Below are 20,743 nucleotides of genomic sequence, written 5' to 3'. Positions count from 1 at the left end.
ATATCACAACCCTTACAAAAATAAACCATGGTTTTATCATAGTAATTTCCTTTTGCATGATTTCTGAATGCTTGAGAGTGAGACTATAAAATAAATTAGAGTCGTAATAAAGTTATAGCCACAGGTAAAAGTCGAGAGCTACAATTGTAATTTTTAAATAATACAATTTATTAATTTCCTTTTTTATTTGATTAAAGTCCTATTTTCACTCCTATAGTATGTGTTTTTTTCTATCATCATATTTGAAGAAGGGGCACAACAATACAATCCTGCTCAGGACACACATTTGGCCAGCAGCAGCCCTGCACCGTGATATCAATTCGACATCTAATATTAGTCCAGACTTGATCAAGATGCTGGAACATCTCTTTACTGTCCGCTTGTTTGATTTCTTCTGTGGTTATTGGGTGAAAACAGGAAGTGAATCCCAGACTGAAACTGGTTTAATGTATGTAGGCCAAAATGTTTGATGTTCAATTTAATCAAATCAACATCATGTCAAGTTTTTGACGTCAGTTTGATCAGCATATTTTTGTTTACACGCTGAAGAAATAAATCCTGTGAAGTTTGTTTCACACTAGCTGCGGCTTTTATTTTGACAGCGTCACTGTTACGCGCTGACGTCATCCCGCAGCGTCAGAGAGTGTTTCCTGAATGCTGAGGTGTCCGTGTAGATATTTACATAGAGACGTGTCGCCTGTTTTAGAGGAGTGACAGCATGGATCGTCCGGAGACCACCTTCACTCTGGCGTATATCGTGTTCGCGCTGTGCTTCGTGTTCACGCCGAACGAGTTCCGCTCGGCCGGCTTCACGGTGCAGCACATGTTCTCTCCGTGGCTGGGCAGCGAGGACATGGGCTTCATCCAGCACCACGTCCGGAGGAGCGCCCTGACCGCGCTGCTGCACTGCTGCCTGCCGCTCGGTACTGCTCCGACACGGGCTCAGGGCCACACACACACCGCCCAACACACACCCTCCACAGCGCGGCTTCAGTAGATCTGATGAAGCTCGACTCGCTCAATCATGTCATCCGTTCAGCTCTGTTCACACCAAGAACGATTCCGATATTAGCGTCTACTCAATACTGATTGTATAAAAACACACCAGAGAGCGATGTCGTCTGTTTATTAGTGCACGCGCGCCTGCCGCTTTAACCTCTCGAGCTCGTGCTCGTCACAGCAGGAGGGATTCTGATTGGCTGTCAGTTCTGTCGTTCAACAGAGAGAGAAAAATGTTCTGGAAGTGATATATAAAATAATAATAATGATTTGTTTATGTGTGTGACCATTGACCAACGTCAGAGGACTCCTAACACTCAAATGTGACACTTAAGTATTTAAATATTTATTTAAATTAGTCTGAATTTGTGTATGTGAATGTGTTTGAAAGACACACAGTCCTCCTGACTAATGAAATATAAAGTTCAACTCTAATCTATGAGGAAGTATCTGTACTGTTTTATCATAACAACTGTGTTATTCATCTTATTTGATATGGGTAACCATTGAAAATGTCCTCATTCTGACAGTGGTGGGCCTCGTCTAAATTTAATTTAATACAGATAATCTTGACTTTAATATTTTAGTTCATTATCTTGATTCATCAATAAAATAAACACACAGTCCTCAAAATGTAGTTTAAGCAACATAAAGGCAATTTCAAGCAAACTGAGAAACATTGTAAATAAGTGTGAGATTATGGTGTAGTTAATTCTGGATACAGTGGACATGAGCGGTGTGTGTGTGTGTGTGTCTGTGGGCGGTGTGTGTGTGTGTGTGTGTGTGTGTGTGTGTGTGAGCGCTGTAGTCTCTTGTTCTGTCTTGTGCTCCTCACACTGGTGCTGTGTGCTGTCTGTGTTTCAGGATACTACGCAGGGATGTGTTTGGCCGCTCCGGAGCAGGATCTGCTGCAGGTGCACCGGGCGGCTCGGGGCTGGCAGCTCTACTTCTGCTTCTCTCTGACCGTGCTGCTGCTCGGCTGTGTTCTTGTGTTCGTCTGGTCCAGGCGCGGCTGGGAGAATCACCCCATCTGCCGGGCGCTCAGTGCTCACGCTTTACAACGCTCCAGCTGGAGAGCCGTGGCCTCGTCCATCAACACTGAGTTCCGGCGCATCGATAAGTTCTCGTCGGGCTGTCCGAGCGCCAGAGTGATCGTCACTGACTCCTGGGTGATGAAGGTCAGCACATACTCCCTGCACATCGCCCTGCAGCAGGACTGTCACCTGACCGTCACCGGCTCCACGCAGCACAGTCTGTCTCCTGAGCTCAACACACCGCTGCAGATCCTCACCATCACTGTGGCCAGCATCAACCCCCGCGTCCAGCCCTTCCTCATCAGGTGTGTGCCGTGAGATCTGTGTGTGTGCTCCGGTCGGATCTGTGTGTCCTCTGGTGCTGAGCCGTGTCTCTGTGCTTCTCTCACAGGCTGAAGTCCACGGAGTACGCAGAGCTGCAGGAGAAACTGCACGCACCCATCAGAAACGCTGCCAATGTGGTCATCCATCTGACCATGAGCGAGCTCTTCCTGGAGACCTTCAAGACGTATGTGAAGATGAACGCCGTGTACGAGTGTCCGAGTGGACAGGTGAGCCCTGGACGCTTCACTGGAAGCTACAGACTCTCTACTGACTCCCATGATGCCATTGTTAATAACAGTTATATCAATGAACTCTACATTTCACAGCATTTGTTCATCTGCTAAATGTTCCACATCAACACTTTAAAGGAATAGTTCACCCAAAATTAGGGCTGGGTACTAAACTTCGATGCCTTTATGGTATCGAACGAAAAACTTAGATACTATGAGTATTGAAAAATCATTTATATTTCAGTGCCAAATTTTGGTTCCAAAAGCAAAGCGGCGTTTTTTTTTTCTTTTTTTCTTTTGCCAAGCGGCTGTGTCTGTGTGAGCTTGTAGCATATGTGCGTGTAAGGACCTAAATTCGCCGTGATTGGCTGTCCACCACCACGTGACGTGACGGGGAGGATTTCTGAAGATACTCGCAGTCACACAACACAACTGTAGTTGTTTTGTCTCAAAACGTTTCTGTTTTACAATGACAAGGAGGTCTAAAGTGTGGCTACACTTTATAAAAGTGGATGCCGAGTCAGCAAAGTGCAACATATGCGATAAGAGTATTGCAACCAAAGCCGGTGTTAATGAAGCATTTGTTTGGATGAGTGTTTTGCCCTCCCTCCCTGTTTAGTTTGGTCTACTCCATGCGTATCTTAAAACACGCCTCCTTTCACGTCATCTAAAAAACAGAGAGAGACAGATTTATCCGGCACAGCGAATTTCTCTGAGCAGCAGGCCACTGTATACGTTCACTTAAAACATAACCGACTGTGTTTACGAGAGTACTTGCAGAGACCATTATTTTGATATAATTGTGTGTGTATGTGTTCATTCAGAAGTTACGAAACGCGAAAGATGAATTCATTCTCTGTACGCGCATTGTCTGAAATGCTCCGTTGCAAGCTCCGAACGCTCGTGAATTGTTTAAAACGCTTGAATCAGCAATATTTAGAAACAAATGCAAACGATCGGCCATGATCTGTTTCACCCCTTCAAGCGAGTGAACAACGCGAATCAAGTTAGGAGTTTTACATCACTGTTCACGACAGCCCATCGGACTGGAAAACACAATAGCCCCGGGACGTGGAGCTCTGCACCTCAGATCGATCCAGTTGGTGAAACACTGGTTTCCACACTGGTTTTGTTAAACAAAATAAATGATTATTTTAAAAGATTGACTCAAAAGAATCATCGGTTCACTAATCGGATCATGAACTTGTATTACTGAGCCAAAGATGATCTATTATTGAACATCTCGAATGAATAAATACTTCAAGTCCATCTGTAAAGCACATGAAGCTATCGTTTGAGTTTATAAACTTCTTCTATTTGATGCATGATTCGCATGGATCTGATAACTCGATGCAAAGTGTGAGTTATAGAGGAATGTTTGTGTCTTGATGAGCATGTATCGCTCACTTGGAGTCGCTAAATGAACAGCTACTGTTCTTTTTTTTTTTTACGGAGGATCAGTTGCCATACTGGTTAAAATCCCCAAACTGTTGAATTAAATATTAAATTAATAAATGACATCAAAACAGGGGCGTTTGTGTTATGATGTGGTGGGCTGCTGTGGGCCAGAAAGTCCAGGGCCACGTTTTGGTCTCAGTCCACCCCTGAATGGTGCACCCCTATCCAAAAAGCACAACCAGTTGTATTAATGATGTTATCCTGAGTGTGAAGTGTTACCAGAATTTGTTTAAGGTGAAAAAGAAAAGTTTTGTGTTTAATGTATTTGTGTTGATGTTGAAATGGATTTTAAAACATATGGTATCGAAAAAAGTATCGTTAGGAACCGGTATCGAAACTGAGGTATCGAAATTGGCACCGGATCGAAAGATTTTGAACAATACCCAGCCCTACTGAAAATTCAAGATTAGCATTGTGGATGAGTTTGTTTCTTCATCAGGTTTGTAGAGATATAGCACTGCATCAGTGTCTCATCAGTGGATGCTCTGCAGTGAATGGGTGCCGTCAGAATGAGAGTCTGATAAAAACATCACAATAATCCACAGCACTCCAGTCCATCAGTGAACATCTGGAGAAGACAAAAGATGAAACACATCCAGCATTAAGATGATTTTAACTCAAACACATAGAGTCTATAATCCATAATAACACTTCCTCCAGTGAAACAGTGTTCTGGTCTGAATCAGGAGAGAAATCTGCACAGATCAAGCAGCGTTTAAACAGATCTAAACTAATCTGTGAGAGACAACAGCAGATGCACTGTTCACTGGAGGAAGTGTTATTCTGGATTATTTTAGCAGTGGTCTGAAGTTAATGTCTTGATGGATGTGTTTCTTATAAATACACAGCTTCATTGATGGAACGGTAGTATATGTGTGAATATAAATGAAGATGAAGATGTTGTTCATTGTTGATAGTGCATGTATTAACTGATTTTTTTTTTTTAAGAAGTCTCTTCTGCTCACCAAGCCTGCATTTATTTGATCAGAAATACGGCACACGGCAGTAATATATTGTGAAACATTTATTGTGTGTGTGTGTGTGTGTGTGTGTGTGTCAGGAGCTGGAGCCGTGTATCGGCTGTATGCAGGCCCGCGCCGCTGTGAAGCTGCTGCGTCTGTGTCAGGCGGACGGCGAGGGAGAGTGTCAGCAGTGCTTCTGTCGGCCCATGTGGTGTCTCACCTGTATGGGGAAGTGGTTCGCCAGCCGTCAGGACCAGCAGACGCCGGAGACGTGGCTCAGCAGCAGGGTCCCGTGTCCCACCTGCAGGGCCAAGTTCTGCATCCTGGACGTCTGCTCCATCGAATGAGGACAGCGCCCCCTAAACTTCCGTGCCTCCAACTACAATCACATGTGAAGATGAGACTGAACCGCTACTGTGATGAAGCTACTGTGTCACATCTGATGGTAATCTCTATGAGCACCATCACGTCTCTATCCAGTAAAAGCTCTTTTATTGTCCCAGTGTCCAGCTTCAGCTTCTGCTGTCAGATCTTGTCTGATCGTGATCAAGTAATATCTCCAGATGAACTCTTACTGAACTGAGCTCAGCTTTACTTGATTCTCCATCAATCATGTTTTAGAGTCTCAGATCTGATCCTCAGGATCTTTTGAGGAGCTTTACTTTCACTGTTCCTCAGCGGAGGAGTGATCTTCACAAGCCTCCAGAACATCTCACATCTTCTGAGGAGCCTTGATTTCTCCAGCTCTCCATCACTGTGTTATATGTGCGGATCATTCACATCTCATCTCATTACTGGAGATATAGAGTGATATTCAGATCAGTTTATACCAGTATCTGCTAAGAGCTCACTGGTTTACATCACAAACAGCAGAATTTCATCACGATTTATTCATATAATATCAGAATCAGCAGCAGATTGCATATGTTAGCTCAGTTTGGACCTTGTTTTTTCTTCTATATTCTGTCTATATCAGACTGTATGAGCCACAGAAGTCTGATGGAGCAAATATGATACTCAACAAAAAACATATGCAACATTTTTGTTTGTATTTTTCTAGGGATGCAAAGATTCAATAAACTGTTCTAAATAATAAATAACTTTTTTTATATATATATTTGATGTTCAACACAATTAAATATAATATTTTTCAACACTTATGCTAAAGCTGGGATGTTTCGGGGGGACAGTCAGAGGTTAAGCGTAGCTCCTGAGTGTAAGTGTGTATTCTGGAAGATTACAGTGATGAAGCGGTCCTCTCTGTGCTGGACCCACGGTCTGAAGGCCATCATCACCGCCTCAGAACAACTGATGGAGCGAGGGAGGGATCTGTGAGGAAGATCCTGCTCTTCATCCAGCTCCTGCTGTACATAAACAACGTTTTCTGTTTTTTCTTTGAGGGAACATGAGCAGATTTATTATATTGAGCTGATCATCGAATAAACAATGTTTATGATAGAATTCAAATAGAATGACTGAGATCTTTGAGGATTTAACACTGTGTTCTTGTATTTCTGCAAATCGTGTAATAATAATAAACATTTATTTGTAAAGCACTTTTCATACATTAAATGCAACTATAAAAGTTTCAACAATGATAAAAGATAAAAAATGTAAAAACTAATACAACTTCACACCACATTGTAATACTGATGATAAGCCACTTTAAAAACATGTCTTAACCCGCTTTTTAAAAATATGAATCTTACTTCAGCTGGTAGACAATTCCTAATTTTGAGCCTTAAAACCTTAAAATCAATTCTTTGATGGACTAGTAACCAATGCAGTTCCATTAAAACCGTGGTAATATGCTCTCCTTGTGTGTTTCATTAGTTCTCTGGCTGCTGCATTGTGTATCTATTGTAACTTCATTACATTAGAGCGATCCAGATGAGAGAAGATAGAGGCATGAATCAGTTTCTGAGCATCTTCCAAAGATAAAAAAAGATGAATCTTAGCAATATGTTTCAAATTATAGAAAAAAAGGTTTTGTCACTTGATTAATAAGAGACTTAAAACTAAGCCGATGCCCAGGTTCTTAACTTCTTTTGTAGATTGTGGTGTCAAGGAACCCAACTCAGCTCATGTTTTAATATTCATTCAATTAAAAAAAAAAATAATAATAAAGAAATCAGTCAGCCTCTCTAATACAACAGTGTGTCTGAACTTGACTGAAATGTATTGTATATCATCAGCATGAAAATGATAGTTCATGTCATATTTCTGAATTATCCTGCTCAAAGAGAGGAAAATAAAACTGGCCCTATAACTGATCCTTGTGGAACACCATGTAATAGTTCATATATTGTGTGCATTATGATGTTTGTATGGAAGGTTTGTGCTGATGTTGCAGATATGAACAAAGACAAACGGAGTGGTCTGTTAGTAAAGCATTTATTTGGCTCAATTCCTTCATGTGACACACAACACACACTGTACTGTAAATGCTGTTACAGTCTAAACCTAATATGAGTATATGGTGCTTGATATAAACTGTCTATAAAACGCAGAATATTTACAGTACAGTAAATGTCAGTCAAATATCACCATTACAAAGAAAAATGCTTTGAATTAAATTTAAATTCGCTGTTGTTAAAGTGCAGTATTGACTCTTAAAGTTTGACCCAAAGTGAAAGCACAAGTACGGCAGGACATTATAATGTTAAAACAAACCCCAGTTCAGAGTTGTACATGCATCACATCTCACACACAAGCCAGACAGAGCACAGTAAGGCACGGTTGAGAATACACTCGGACACGTCCTGCTAGAGAGAAGAAAACACAGCAGAGCGTGATTAATGAACACTGAGTCCTGTGACTGAACTGAACGGAGCATCAGACTCACAGTGTTTCCTAATGGAGCACAGAAGTACATGGACACTCCTGAACACTACACAGCACAGTTCAGTGATCGCTGAGTATTAATCATGATATAGTCTGTACACAAGTGATGTGAAGCTTCACATCTTCTGACTGCAGAAAGCCTGCCCAAATATCACATTTCAATGGACCAGAGTTTGATCCATCCGTCTGATCCCGAACTCCACAACTCATTTCCAACACTTGGACTTTCTTTAACTCTTTCATGTGATCCTCTTCCACTTCCTGCTGCTTCTCTTTGCTCCATTCTTCTGGAGCGTCACGCATGTCATCTCCAGCTCGTGATGCTCACCTGAACTCCTCAGTCATGATATTTGACAGTCACTCAGCTGGCTGTTAGGATTGGTTTCACCGTGTACCAGCCATGGTTATTATTATACAATAACATAATTAAGGACTAAATATTAAGTCCTTTTAGCCAGATTTGACATGGGAATAATATGATACAATTAAAATATAAAACATGATTCAAGCTCAGAACGAGACAAAAGCTGACACTGTCAGACAAAGCAATATATCAGTTACTTTACATGTATTAACTCAAACATATTTATCACCTCTATTAAAACTGTTTCCATGTTAATACAGAAAACTGAGAAGAACATGGAGTCTGCATCAACAGATGGTTGGATATGTGATGTGACTGTAGTCTGATGAAGACGATCACCAGCTGAAGAGAGAGCTCTGTCCCAACGTCATGAAGTAGATCTGACTGCATCCGCCGGACTGCACCGACGCGAAAAACACCTGCTCACACACACACACACACACACACACACACACACACACACACACACACACACACACACATGATATCATCGGAACATGATCAGAATCTGCAGATAAAGGGTTAAAGCGTAAACTCTGTCATCGGCCTGATACGAGAGATGAATATCTCACACGTGCTCGGTGTGTGAGTTATAAGATCACGTCAGCAGTGTGCTCATTCTCGAAGTCACTGGTTTGGATCATTTATTTAGAGAATGCACTACAGAGCAGTCACTAGTGCGTGCAGCATCAGCATCCCCGCGTCCGAATGCCTTGATTTCATTAGGGGGCGCTGTTGGCCTACTTGTACTAAAGTTACAATTAGGCTTGTGTTTCTGATTTTATAAAGCAGGAACTAATGTCATAAAATCATGAGTCTGTTTTGATTTAAAGGCCAGAAGCTATAGCTTACATTATTAAACATCACAAACATGATACTTGGACATTAAATAATTATATATACATACAGATTTATTCATTAATGTATGATTTTTTTAAGACTGATTATGAAAACTGAAATACAGGGAGCTCTAAAAGATTGTTCTACATTTTTAAAGCTTTTTTTTGCTTTAGACTATTAAAGTTAAATCTACCGATAAAATGTTAAGCTTTCAACTGCATCTGTCTAAAAATATTAATACTAATACATAAAACAGCTGAGATTGATTTTATTATGGTTATTTTAAAAGCTTTCAATGCAAATATGTTTTTTTTGTTTTTTGTTTTTTTGCTCAAAATTGAAAATTTGTAAGACTTTATGTTGTTTCCAAACAAAAGGAAATATATATCAATATAAGCATTGTTTATCATCCAAAATGGTTTGAAAAATATGGGCATATCGGATATCGGCAAAAATCCGATATCATGCATCCCTAATGTCCCGCATTTCTAAATGTGCTACAACACAAGCACATGGAGATGTTTTCTTACTTTATCGTTTCTCTCACACAGGAACTTGAGCTTCTGGGTCTTCTTGTGCATGAAGACCCCCTCCAGACTGCCCGAGGTGGCCGATCTCAGCTCGATGGCCTTCTCTCCCCATCCCATCACCTGATTCGACTGAAGATAAGCTGCAGATCAACAACATCATCACATCATCAGAGCCATGAATAACCACCGCCAGCTGATTCAGTCCAGTGAAGCTCAGGTGATCTGGAACAAACTGTGTTTCCTATCGTAGCTGATCAACATCACTGAGAGGGATCAGAGAAAAGCCCTCTTCATCATTAATCAGTTTCTACATGAGTCATGGTTCATGGTGCTATGTTATCAGAGGTTTGGCGTTTGTTTTGGAACTGGTTTTTGATTGAAAAAAAAACATTATTGGTGGATAACAATTGACAACAATTGTAGGAAAGTTAAAAAAAAGAAAGAAAGAAAGAAAGAAAGAAAGAAAGAAAGAAAGAAAGAAAGAAAGAAAGAAAGAAAGAAAGAAAGAAAAAGGAATAATCTACAAGATAACATCTTGTAGATTAGGAAACATTAGGAAACATCAAGATGACAGTCAGTGACACTTCAGACAGCAGTTATTTTGTCTAGTCCTAAACTAAACTGCTTTTAGTTCATCAACAGCAGATCCTGATGTGCTAGTGCTGTCCGGCTCCACCAATCTGGCCAACATGGACTCCACCAACAACTTCAGCGTTAAAAGTAAGTAACTTCTGATTCATTCATTCATCAGTGTATTCAGTCTTTAAGAACGACGCTGGCTTTTCTCCTCACAGATCTGCTGCTATGTAGGAACTGAGATGACTCATCCATCCAAATTACGTTTTCCCTTTTTCGCATTTAGAATCTCATGCACATCAGTCATTACAAGGACTTCTTTAACATGAGCGCACCTCTACAGTACAGGAGAAATATAGCTCACGACCAGAACACAATCAGCTACACATGAGAATCAAACAATGAGGAGAAGATTCATACTCCATTATGCATGGATAATCACTGCACGTCCGTCTTGTGCATCATATACATCTCTGTGTGTGTGTGTGTGTGTGTGTGTGTGTGTGTGGAGCTCACCCACGGAGGCGGGCATCTCCCCCCACTGCAGCACCGTCTCCCTGGTGATGTGGCCATAGGTGTCGATATAGACGCCCTCGTCCTCGTAACACAGCAACAGCTCCATCCCACTGCTGCTGGGGAGGATGATGATGGCATGCGGCCGGATCACACCGCCGATCTGAAACACAGACACCGCGTTATAGAGAAGTACATTTTCTTGTCACAGCACATAATACTGCAGGTCACCTGATCGTTACATGAAAGTATATTTCACATTTAAAAGAAATCAATGTAAATTTTTTTTTTTTTTTTTTACAGAAGCACATATATCAACATTTTAGAGAAGCAAACTTTGGATATAAAAAGAGTGGACAGCACAAATAACATACAGTTGCATCGATAAGGTTGTAATTTCAAGCTAAGATGCACCCCTGGTGAAACAAACTACTTATTTTTTCTTATATACCAAATTATCGTTTATAAATTAATGTGTTCTATTCAAGAAAAACTATCTGGAAGATAGACAAGCAAAATGAAACCCATATCAAATTCATATCACAAGAAATTTAATATAAAGCCAAATCATACATTGTATCTCAAAATATAAATAAATTAATGTACACAGTATGTCAATATCAGAGTTTTGTGTAGTGGGGCAGTCCTATGTCCAGTGACTCAGGTGGTCCCAGGTCTGGTGGTCCTACAGTTGGTCCTTTATACTGTATTTTTATGGTTTGAATGATTGTTTTGGTCCGTGTAAAGGTCATGGCTCTCCTCTGACATTCTGAATGCTCCTGATGTGTGTGGACTAACTTGTATGGGTCAAATGCAGAGGACAAATTCCAGGTATGAGTAATAATACTTGGCCTTCATGTCACTTCACTTCATAAAATGGCACGGCCGCTATCGTCCACTTCTGGGTTGTGCTGCATGTTTCTCTAGGGGTGGCATATCCAGGGGGTCACATACTTTGGGATTCAGACAAAATGTTTTTTTTTTATTTTATTTTTTACCAACTGGGTGTTATTATACTTGTTAGGGGCTCCTTTATCTTTAATGCCTGCCTCAGTTCGGCGGGTCGTGGAGCTGATCAGTCTGTGGCTCTGCTGAGTCGGTCTGAAGCACAGGTTTCTTCAGCTCATCTGCAGTGTCTGGTCTCTTGTTTCTCTTCTTCCTCTTGATAATAGCTCACAGATTCTCTCTGGGGTTCAGGTCTGGTGAGTTTACTGGTCAGTCAAGCACAACACCATGGTCTTCTTTAACTGTCAGGTCAGCAGTCTTCCCCATCATTGTGAGACCATTAAAGACTCAGGAAACCTCTGCAGGTGTTTTGAGTTGATCAGCGTTTGGCTTGTCACCATATTCTGATTTGTTGAGATGAACTGGTGGGGTTTTGTTAAATGTGAGCCAAAATCATCACAGTTAAAAGAACCAAAGCCTTAAACTACTTCAGTCTGTGTGCACTGAATTAATTTAATACACGAGTTTCACAATTTGAGTTGAATCACTGAAATAAAGAACTTTTCCACAACATTATAATTCATCGAGATGCACCTGTATAGGTAAAAAGCACCACTATATGATAAATGAAAGGAACATTTGGGATTATTGTTGTCTACACCTATATCCATCTTTCACCTCCTTAATGGACTACCCTAAGGGACATCTGATTTGATATGTAAATGTATCAATCTCAAATGCTGACCGTGTGGACAAAGTCAAGGATGAGCCACGGAGAGGTTTTAAGCGTAATGCCATGCAATCGCTATGGTGGTCTAGATCAAATAAAGAAGACATAGACACTAAGCCTCAGGGTTAGAGTTAAGAATATTGTACTTGATGGTTGCCAGAGCAGTGCTTCTGTGTATTTGAAAGGTTTTTAATGAACTGTTGTGTGGGTGCTTTCTTTCCACCCCCAGGCATCTATGATACTTCTTCTGGTCTCTAGATAAGGTACAGACATCTGATTTTTTATTTTTCATCCGCCAGGTGACAATCATGAGTTCGAACAACATTCACATACATCTCATTAACAAGCCACATGATTTGAGATATCATTCTTGTCAGAAGTATTAATTAGTGTTAGATATGCACGATATTATCAGATTTGGCCACTGAAGGCTTAAAATGTAAGATCCACTGTTTTGGTTAATGTAATTAACAATGCACGTACAGTATAGTGTGACGAGTGTGCGATCGAGTCAACAGTCACTAGTGCAGTAGCATCAGCAGCAGCAGCCTCCCCGGGTCCTAATGCCTGCGTTTCATTAGGGGGCGCTGTTTGGTCTACTTGTGCTCCTTACAAGGAGCTCTGAAAGATTTTCTGAATTTTTACAGCTCTTTTGCTTTACAAATGTTACATCTACAAATAAAATGACAGAAATCAAAATAATTAATTTAAAAACACTCTGCACTGGAAAGTGCATCGGTTATCAACTAAAATGAGTTGAAAAGTATCAGCATATCGGATATCGTGCATCCCTAACTAGTGTTAAGGGCTTGTTCAAATCAGTATGTAAGAGCAATAGTAACAACTGCAATATGTCATTATTTTAGTGTTCAAGTCCTGATCACGCATCACTAATTACGTAAATGCACTAATCGTGTCTGTTTATTCAGTTACAGCGAGGGTAAACACATTTTAATATCAAAACTTGTATGCATCACTATTCGTTAAGCTAATATACAACATTTTCCTAACCATCTTTTGGATGCATGTCTCCCAAGCTCACGACGGCAAAGCATTAGAGTAGATCTTCTCAGTGGTTTGTCATTAACACAATCGCATGCCTCCCACTGTACTTGCCTGACTCAGAAATACCGTCCCTCTGTAGAGCCGCCACAATCCTGAGCATCAGCACGGGCATCCAGAGCTGCAGAGCGATCCTTATCCTCTGCCGCGGGATTCTCATGAGCACCAGCCGCGCAAACACGCCGACGCTAACAGAGCGAGTGTGTCCAAGCACGAGAGACAGAGTCACACCACACAAAGAGCAGCTTGAGCGCAATACAGAGTTTGTTAATGACTGTGTGCAATCAAAGACAACAACTGTGTGAAAGATGACAAAATGCAATGCATGTGTGTGTGAGAGAGAATGTAGAAAAGTGACAGAACGGATGAATGAGAGAGGAATGGATGAGAAGATGTTGGTATGGAAAGCTAGTTCTCCAGTTCTGTTCTCACCGCTAGTTCACTCTAAATTGATCCGCTGCACGTTATCAGAAAAAAACGGTCAAATAACAGGTCGTTTCAATGGGCTTCTGCTCTGGGGTTATTTCTGGACACAGATCAGTTTGGAGAAACTAGCACACAGCCAGATTGTGAGGATGAAGAGGTCTGTAAGATGTGTGCCGTGGGTGAACACCACACTCTTCATCTTCCTCTCTGTGTGGGAGTCTGGGCAAACACAGCTCTACAGCACCACACACACACCGTCCGTGTTTATACCAGCTCTACAGTCGAGTGTCTGACAGAAAAAGGTGCATTCTTCTGTTTAAAGGTGAATCTAATGAAACAACGGATCAATCTTTAACCCCACAGTCAAAATCATTTGGATTCCTTGTGAGAAAAGGTGCAACAAATCTATATGTGATGATTTTGAGATGTTCCAGCTTGATAGCCTGGTTTCTCTCAAGGTGTTTTCTTCATTTCAGATGAGAACAAAACTTGCACTGAATTTAGCTGGACATTGACACTATTGACCTTTTCAATATTGGATGAATTTTGCAACATCAAGAGAGGTGTTGATCTAAATATCGACTGAAACATCTGCTCAAAATGATAACTGTTGCATTTCTTGTCATTAAGATCATGTTTCAGAATAATGGGATCCCCTGACACTAAGTAACACTGAACATGAACCAAGCACTGCTTCTGTGCTCCCAAATGATGATGATAAATGAGTTAATGAACAAATGGTTCAGCAAGGTTTCTTTAGGATATGAGACTGGTGTGAATTTTGTGAAGAGTTCTGATTAAATGACATCAGTGCTCTGAAATTAGTGCCAAAGTCACTGTAAACAAACTGAATCAGTCTACCAATAAAATATAGCACACAAAAAACTATAATTTCTATAAAAGGTGGCAGATATACATTGCTTCACCATCAGTGTAGTCAGCACTGGATCACATATCATAACAGCGGATTATTGCCAGGTTTACTAGCATGCTAGCACATCCCAAAAATGTCCCATGCAGATAGTGAATGCTCGTGTAAATGTACACACAGATGATGACCGATCAAACTTGCAACAGTAGAGAATTATTCACAATGTTACAGCTGTACTTCACTTGTTAAACTAGAGTTTGCAGGTTTTATTGATGTGAAATGTGGCAGAAATGTGAAGAATACTCACATGACTGGGCAGGTAGAGGTCGAAGGGCGTCCCTGAATCCACATCGATAGCATGAAACCCTGAGTGAGAGCCATAGATGACCTTTAACCTCTGTCCGTTCTCCACCGTCAGGTCGACTGAGAGGGGCTTCTGGGGCAGCGAGCTGAACGACTGACACATGCACAACAACTCGGTTAGTCTTTTTATAATCATTTATAAACTTTATAATCATGTTTTCTCTGTGGTGTATCAAGACACTGGAGGTTTTCTGTCAGCCACATACTTTAACCACACACACCCAAACATGTTCTAGAGCAGTTCATTTGTGACGTGTGAATGGAACCACACACACACACACACACACACACAATTCTGAAATATAACATTAACATAAAAACCCCACAAAATTAAATAATGCAATATAATACAGAAACAACTTGTTATATGTAATATTATAATAAAAAATTAATTATGCATAATTACATGCAATTATATTTTTTATATCATTTACAATTTACAGTTTATGTAGTTTACAATTGTGCAATTTTCAGAGGTTATGTATATACACACATGTCAGTTATAACGGACAATATTTATTGTTCATACGTTATGAAGGTTTTAATTGTTCAGGCTGAATATACCCTGCGGGGAAAAAACCAAAGCTCTTCTTGTCCCTGGCTGTTCTGGTGCTGCTACTGTGCATTAGTTTGTATACAGAGAGAAGAGCAGTGGGGAGAGCACACATGGCCTTTAGTGACGCTCCTCAGACCACATCATTGGCTGAAAACTGTTTTTTTCAGCTTTTCAGAGAAGTTTTTTTAGTAACTGGTGGGGATGCACATATCCTCACAGAAACTGATATATGAAGTTACAGTCTCTGTGAGCTCATCCAGATCGTACATTCTCGCCTGAAATACTTTTAAAATTACATTTCATGACACAATAACAGTAATATTCTGAAAATGATCCGAATAAATGGTGGTTGAACTCTTGAACAATGCTGCGTGAACTCAACCAATCAGAATGTTTAGCGCCCAAGTCCCGCCCCCGAAAGTTCCGGAACTTTGAAAAAGTACCACCTCGCCAGCAGGGACTTTCTGAGGGGCATTTTTTTAACCCAGAACTTTATTTAGTTCCTGGTTCCTGCGGTGGAAACACACAGAGTACCAGCCCAAAGTCCCTAGTTCCTGGGTAAAGTTCATACATACATTTTACTTCAGTCCTTCTGAAATAAACACCAGTGACCAACTCTTTACACAAATTATGATCACGGGGCAGATTATTGATTTCTTGATTGCACCTTTAATCAATATGCCTAAAGATGAAATAAAATAAAATCTCTACTAATATAAAAGACTTACTTTAAAAGCCATGAACTTGTGATATGGTTTGGGAGCCCAGGCGTAGACCTCCACAGCGCTCCTCAGAGCGATGACCAGGAACTTGATCTTCTCAAAGCGAACTGAAATCATCAGCACGACGTTAGTGTGAGTAAAAGATCATGAGTGATGGCGATGACACTGAACTCTGAATCAGCGCTCTTATCGAGTGTCATTCAGCATGCTAGATCAGTTTAGTAATGCTCTCTCCTCCGGTGAGATGGACTGAGTTCACCAGGTGTTTCCATGCAGTGTATGATAATAAATCTCACTCTTTAGAATTATAATGTCTCGTAGGTTTTTAATGGCCTACCTTGAATGTCTAAAGCTGCTTGAGATGTTTGTTGGCAAATACGTGACTTGTCTTGTTCTGGACTCACCTACTTTATAGCTCAAACACCCCTCCAGTTCCCCCACGGAGGTCCAGCCCTGTTTCTTCTCCACCTCGGGGTCATTATGCAGGATCTTATTCCTCAGCCAGGACAGATAGTACAGCCGCAGCTTGTGTTTCTTACCTTTCCACAAGAAAGCATGAAGAGATGACACACACACACACACACAAACTGGTTAAAAGCTTGCAATAATTCAGATTTACAAATGGATATAATACTGTGTTTCCATGAACTTCGTAAGAGATGACAAGGCAATCATAGTCGGTATGACATACATTTCCATTCTGAGTGTGCTTTCATGACAGATTATCTCTTCATTAACACTAAGAAGTGCACAGTATTGTTGCTTGTGCAGTATCATGTTTGAGAACAATGAGTAATGATATGAGTTAAGCTTTAAGGGAACGGTATCATGTAAATAATGTGTGTGTGTGTGTGTGTGTGTGTGTGTGGTTAGCTGGCTGAGTAATATTGTGAGTTTTGTTTTATTATTATTTTACTTTATTGCCTTTGTTGCAAGTTATTTAAAACATTTTCCCTGAAGTCATTCATTTATAGCCTGGTTTTATGGTCTTCTGAACACACCAGATTATAGTGATAACTGATCCAGGTGCTCATCAGCTTCCTCTGTCAGTGCAGTGGTCAGTTCTTCATGTGCAGTGTGTGCAGTGTGTACCTGATATAGTGATGAGCACGTTCAGCCCCTCCAGCACGTCCATCTGCTGGAAGCGTCTGCGGCTGATGAGAGAGTAAACCTTACCCTGACCACTGCGGTCCAGCAGCCACAGACCACTCTCAGTGCCCACCAGCAGATTCACTCCTACACACACACACACACACACACACAGAGCAAAGACAGTGATGTACAGCGATTCAAGTTCACAAGCTTCTTCAAACAACAGAAGAACACAGAACAGAAACAGCACGTGTAGAGAATCATTATCAAGTGAAGCACTACATGGATGGGATTAGAACAGACTGAGTACAGTCCGTCATGTCTTTTCTCACTTATACATGAGATATAATAACAAATAATCAGAGCAATGGAGAAGGGTCTGGCTGCAGACTCAGACACTTCCACTTCCGCTAGTGACATCACTCGCAGTCTTTATGTTATATTTAATATTTTGTTCTATTTATTGGTTATTTTTTGTTTGAATCTATCAACATTTTACAACAGCAGCAAGGTGGTGAAGACAAGAAATAATAAACAAAATAAACAAAATTACAATCTTCACTTGCACTTTCAGCTACCTGTGACATCACTAGCACTTGACACGAATCGTGCATTGCCATGGAGACAAGGCGCTCACATGGAGTACTATAACTCTGCGTGTTGAATTTATTCTGTACGTTATAGTACTAAATTAGCTTTAATCGTTTAATCACCACCCCAGCGTCTTGTCTCCATGGCAACACACGATTTGTGTCAAGTGCTAGTGATGTCGCAGGTAGCTGAAAGTGCAAGTGAAGATTGTAATTTTGTTTATTATTTCTTGTCTTCACCACCTGGATGCTGTTGTAAAATGTTGAGAGATTCAAACCAATAAATAGAACAAAATATAAAATATAAAATAAAGACTGCAAGTGATGTCACTAGCGGAAGTGTCTGAGAATCTGCAGCCTGTGGAGCTGTGACTGTGATTTAATCATGTTAAAACCAGGTAGTTCCCTTTCAAGGGAACTTCGAACTGCGTCCTCTAGGGGTCGCTATGGGGAACACCTCGTCGTGACCCGTGTCTGAAGGATAGATTGAAAAAATATTTTCTTTAATCCTTAACGCACATCCAGGTCTGAGCCCGCACAACATAGGGGTCTTGGTCCGTCTTGGTCTGAGGATCAGAGACTGACACTGAAGGCTAGTGTCGTGGCTCGTGCTCCTCCCACACCTGCGGGTAGGTGTAGGAGGAATCGCGGATCAAAGGAAGATTGAGGGAGGCGATCCAGAGCGATACTTGAGTATCTACTCACTCCCTTTGGGAGTTTTCCATCTGCCCTTATCTTCCCCTTCCTAATTTCCCTATAACTACCAGCTCTCTGGGAACCTCCTGCATTACAGTCTTGTCTTGAGTGGGGCTCTGCACAGGAACCAGGGTGGGTGAGTATGATTCTTTGCAGTGTTCTTCCAGGCTGGACCAGGTCTTTGACTTGCAGTGCTTCCGCACTCGTCGATATTATGTCCAGCTGGTATGATAGCCCTGATTCTGGCTTCATGCTTCCTGGATCATGCAACCAGGTGGTAGGCTTCTGCGGGAGCCTTCTTGATCATCAGGCATCCAGCATGGCACTGCAGGCATTTCTTGGATGTCTGGCCATGTCGCCCAGAGGGACCTCCTGGTCATCTGGAAATCCCTTCTCGCATATGCATCGAGCGGGAAGTATAAGTGGCATTTCTGAGAATCTTCTTGTGTAATGCTGTGTGATGCTTGGGTAGTTTTATGTTCAGAACCTAAGCTCTGTGTACTTCTGAAATCCACATAGTAGTAAGTGTGCACATTGAACACTTTGCGCACTTTCTAAAAATCCAAATAGGTGGTAAGTATGAACACAAGACTCTGCGCACTTTCAGAAATCCTGCACAGTTAGGGTTACAAACTCAGCTTCGTTCCCTTTCTCCGAGTTGGTTAGATCCAGGTAACTTAGGCTCCACTCAACCAGTGTGTCTTTAGTAACACACTTTCAAGCATCAATCCCCCCATTATTGTAAAACTAAGGATGTCTGGCCTGGTCGCCCTGAGGGGCTCCATGGTCATCTGGATATCCCTTCTTGCTGATGCCTTGAGCGGGAAGTGTAGGTAGCATTTGCAAGAATATTCTTATATAATGCTGTCTCAGGCAGTGCTCCCCTTGCATCAGAGGATTGTATTTGATTGTATTTGCCTCTCCAGTGTGATCGGCACCTCTGCAATGTTTAGGAAGGTTTAAGTACACACACTAAGCTCTGTGTACTTTCTGAGTCCATACGGTGGTAAGTGTGCACGTTGAACACTTTGTGCACTTTCTAAAATCCACATAAGTGGTACGGTAAGTGTGCACACAAGACACTTTCTAAAATCGGTACACTAAGGATTATGCGCTCAGCTTCATTCCCTTTCTTTGAGTTGGTTAGACCTTGGTTCCTTGTGCTCCACTCAACCAGTATGTCTTTATTTATACACATCAAGCATCGCTTCCCTCAACATGCAGGGCTATTGTGAGCCTGGCGATTCCCCTTAAGCGCCCGAGTTCTCTCCCCTTCTGAGGAGTTGAATTCCTCGCTCCGTAGGCTGTTCTCGTGGTAGTTTAGCAGCGCTCCCCTTTACCAAATAAGGTTTCCTATGAGCGGGCTACTCTCTTCCTAAATTCTGAGTTCTCCTCTCAAGTGAGAGTTGAGCTTCTGTTTGTCCCAGAGCACCTGGCAACCAGCAGCATCAAATAATATAGGCCTTCCTTCACCTCTCTGATGCATTTTGGCTAGCTTGCAGTACACTTACCCTTCTGATTCTCATCCTCAGGTTGTTGGTCAAGCCCTCTCTCATTGAGTGTTGGGTCTGTACTCCTTCAGCTAGGTAGCCTACTGCTGGTCGTTCCAACATTGAAACATACTGCAGGATGAGCCCCCTCTCTCAGGTTTTGGGTTGTGCTCCCTCAGCTAAGTAAATTTCTGTTAGCCGCTCGAGGATTATCACCATAGATCGAGTTGATGACTCGAACATATTGTTTTGGGATGCACCATTTCCTTGTATATGCTGCTCTTTCAGAGTGCCACAAAAGCCCCCTCAGAAAAAAAGTATCTAAAAATCCTCCACCTATGTGTCCTTGGATACCTATCTAAACAGGGGGTTGCTACTGTTGAGACAGTTCCTTCAGCGAGCTTATGCAAGAGAAAGCGGTAGCCCCTGTGTGACAGGCAAGACTTAGTTAAAATTCTAGGTTCTTTGCAGAATCCCTTTAAAGAAATCTTTCTTGGTTCCAAGCCTTGAGCTCTACAATAAAGCG

The 20,743-nt window shown here is 41.4% G+C and overlaps 2 protein-coding genes across 3 annotated transcripts in view; one reads left to right on the top strand and one right to left on the bottom strand.

Annotated features, from left to right (window-relative positions):
* Positions 1-621: 621 nt before the first annotated feature.
* On the top strand, positions 622-6,560 carry tmem129 (transmembrane protein 129, E3 ubiquitin protein ligase). The gene is made up of 4 exons (XM_052614148.1): positions 622-923; positions 1,864-2,338; positions 2,425-2,584; positions 5,106-6,560. Exons 1-4 carry the CDS (start codon positions 719-721, stop codon positions 5,352-5,354), a joined length of 1,089 nt encoding a protein of 362 aa, XP_052470108.1. The 5' UTR covers positions 622-718; the 3' UTR covers positions 5,355-6,560.
* Positions 6,561-7,385: 825 nt separating this feature from the next.
* LOC128026861 (misshapen-like kinase 1) overlaps positions 7,386-20,743 on the bottom strand; it is a 24,063-nt gene continuing 10,705 nt past the window's right edge. For both annotated transcript variants that reach the window (XM_052614105.1, XM_052614106.1), the window contains exons 24-30: positions 17,442-17,585; positions 16,754-16,888; positions 16,356-16,456; positions 15,016-15,165; positions 10,678-10,837; positions 9,586-9,725; positions 7,386-8,634 (exon numbers count right to left, since the gene is read on the bottom strand). In XM_052614105.1, the coding sequence (XP_052470065.1) occupies positions 8,551-8,634; positions 9,586-9,725; positions 10,678-10,837; positions 15,016-15,165; positions 16,356-16,456; positions 16,754-16,888; positions 17,442-17,585 (914 nt within the window). In that variant the 3' untranslated portion in view covers positions 7,386-8,550. The remainder of the gene's footprint in view (positions 8,635-9,585; positions 9,726-10,677; positions 10,838-15,015; positions 15,166-16,355; positions 16,457-16,753; positions 16,889-17,441; positions 17,586-20,743) is intronic.

The sequence above is a fragment of the Carassius gibelio genome, chromosome A14 (genome assembly GCF_023724105.1).
Source record: "Carassius gibelio isolate Cgi1373 ecotype wild population from Czech Republic chromosome A14, carGib1.2-hapl.c, whole genome shotgun sequence".
Taxonomy (NCBI): Eukaryota; Metazoa; Chordata; class Actinopteri; order Cypriniformes; family Cyprinidae; genus Carassius; species Carassius gibelio.
This window is presented reverse-complemented; position numbering and strand designations above follow the sequence as displayed.

Bases quoted from the DNA above. Each gene is read 5' to 3' on its own strand.
- tmem129 (XM_052614148.1), top strand. From the start codon at position 719: ATGGATCGTCCGGAGACCACCTTCACTCTGGCGTATATCGTGTTCGCG. The intron at 924-1,863 runs GTACTGCTCCGA...TCTGTGTTTCAG, and splicing joins GCACTGCTGCCTGCCGCTCG to GATACTACGCAGGGATGTGT. The intron at 2,585-5,105 runs GTGAGCCCTGGA...TGTGTGTGTCAG, and splicing joins ACGAGTGTCCGAGTGGACAG to GAGCTGGAGCCGTGTATCGG.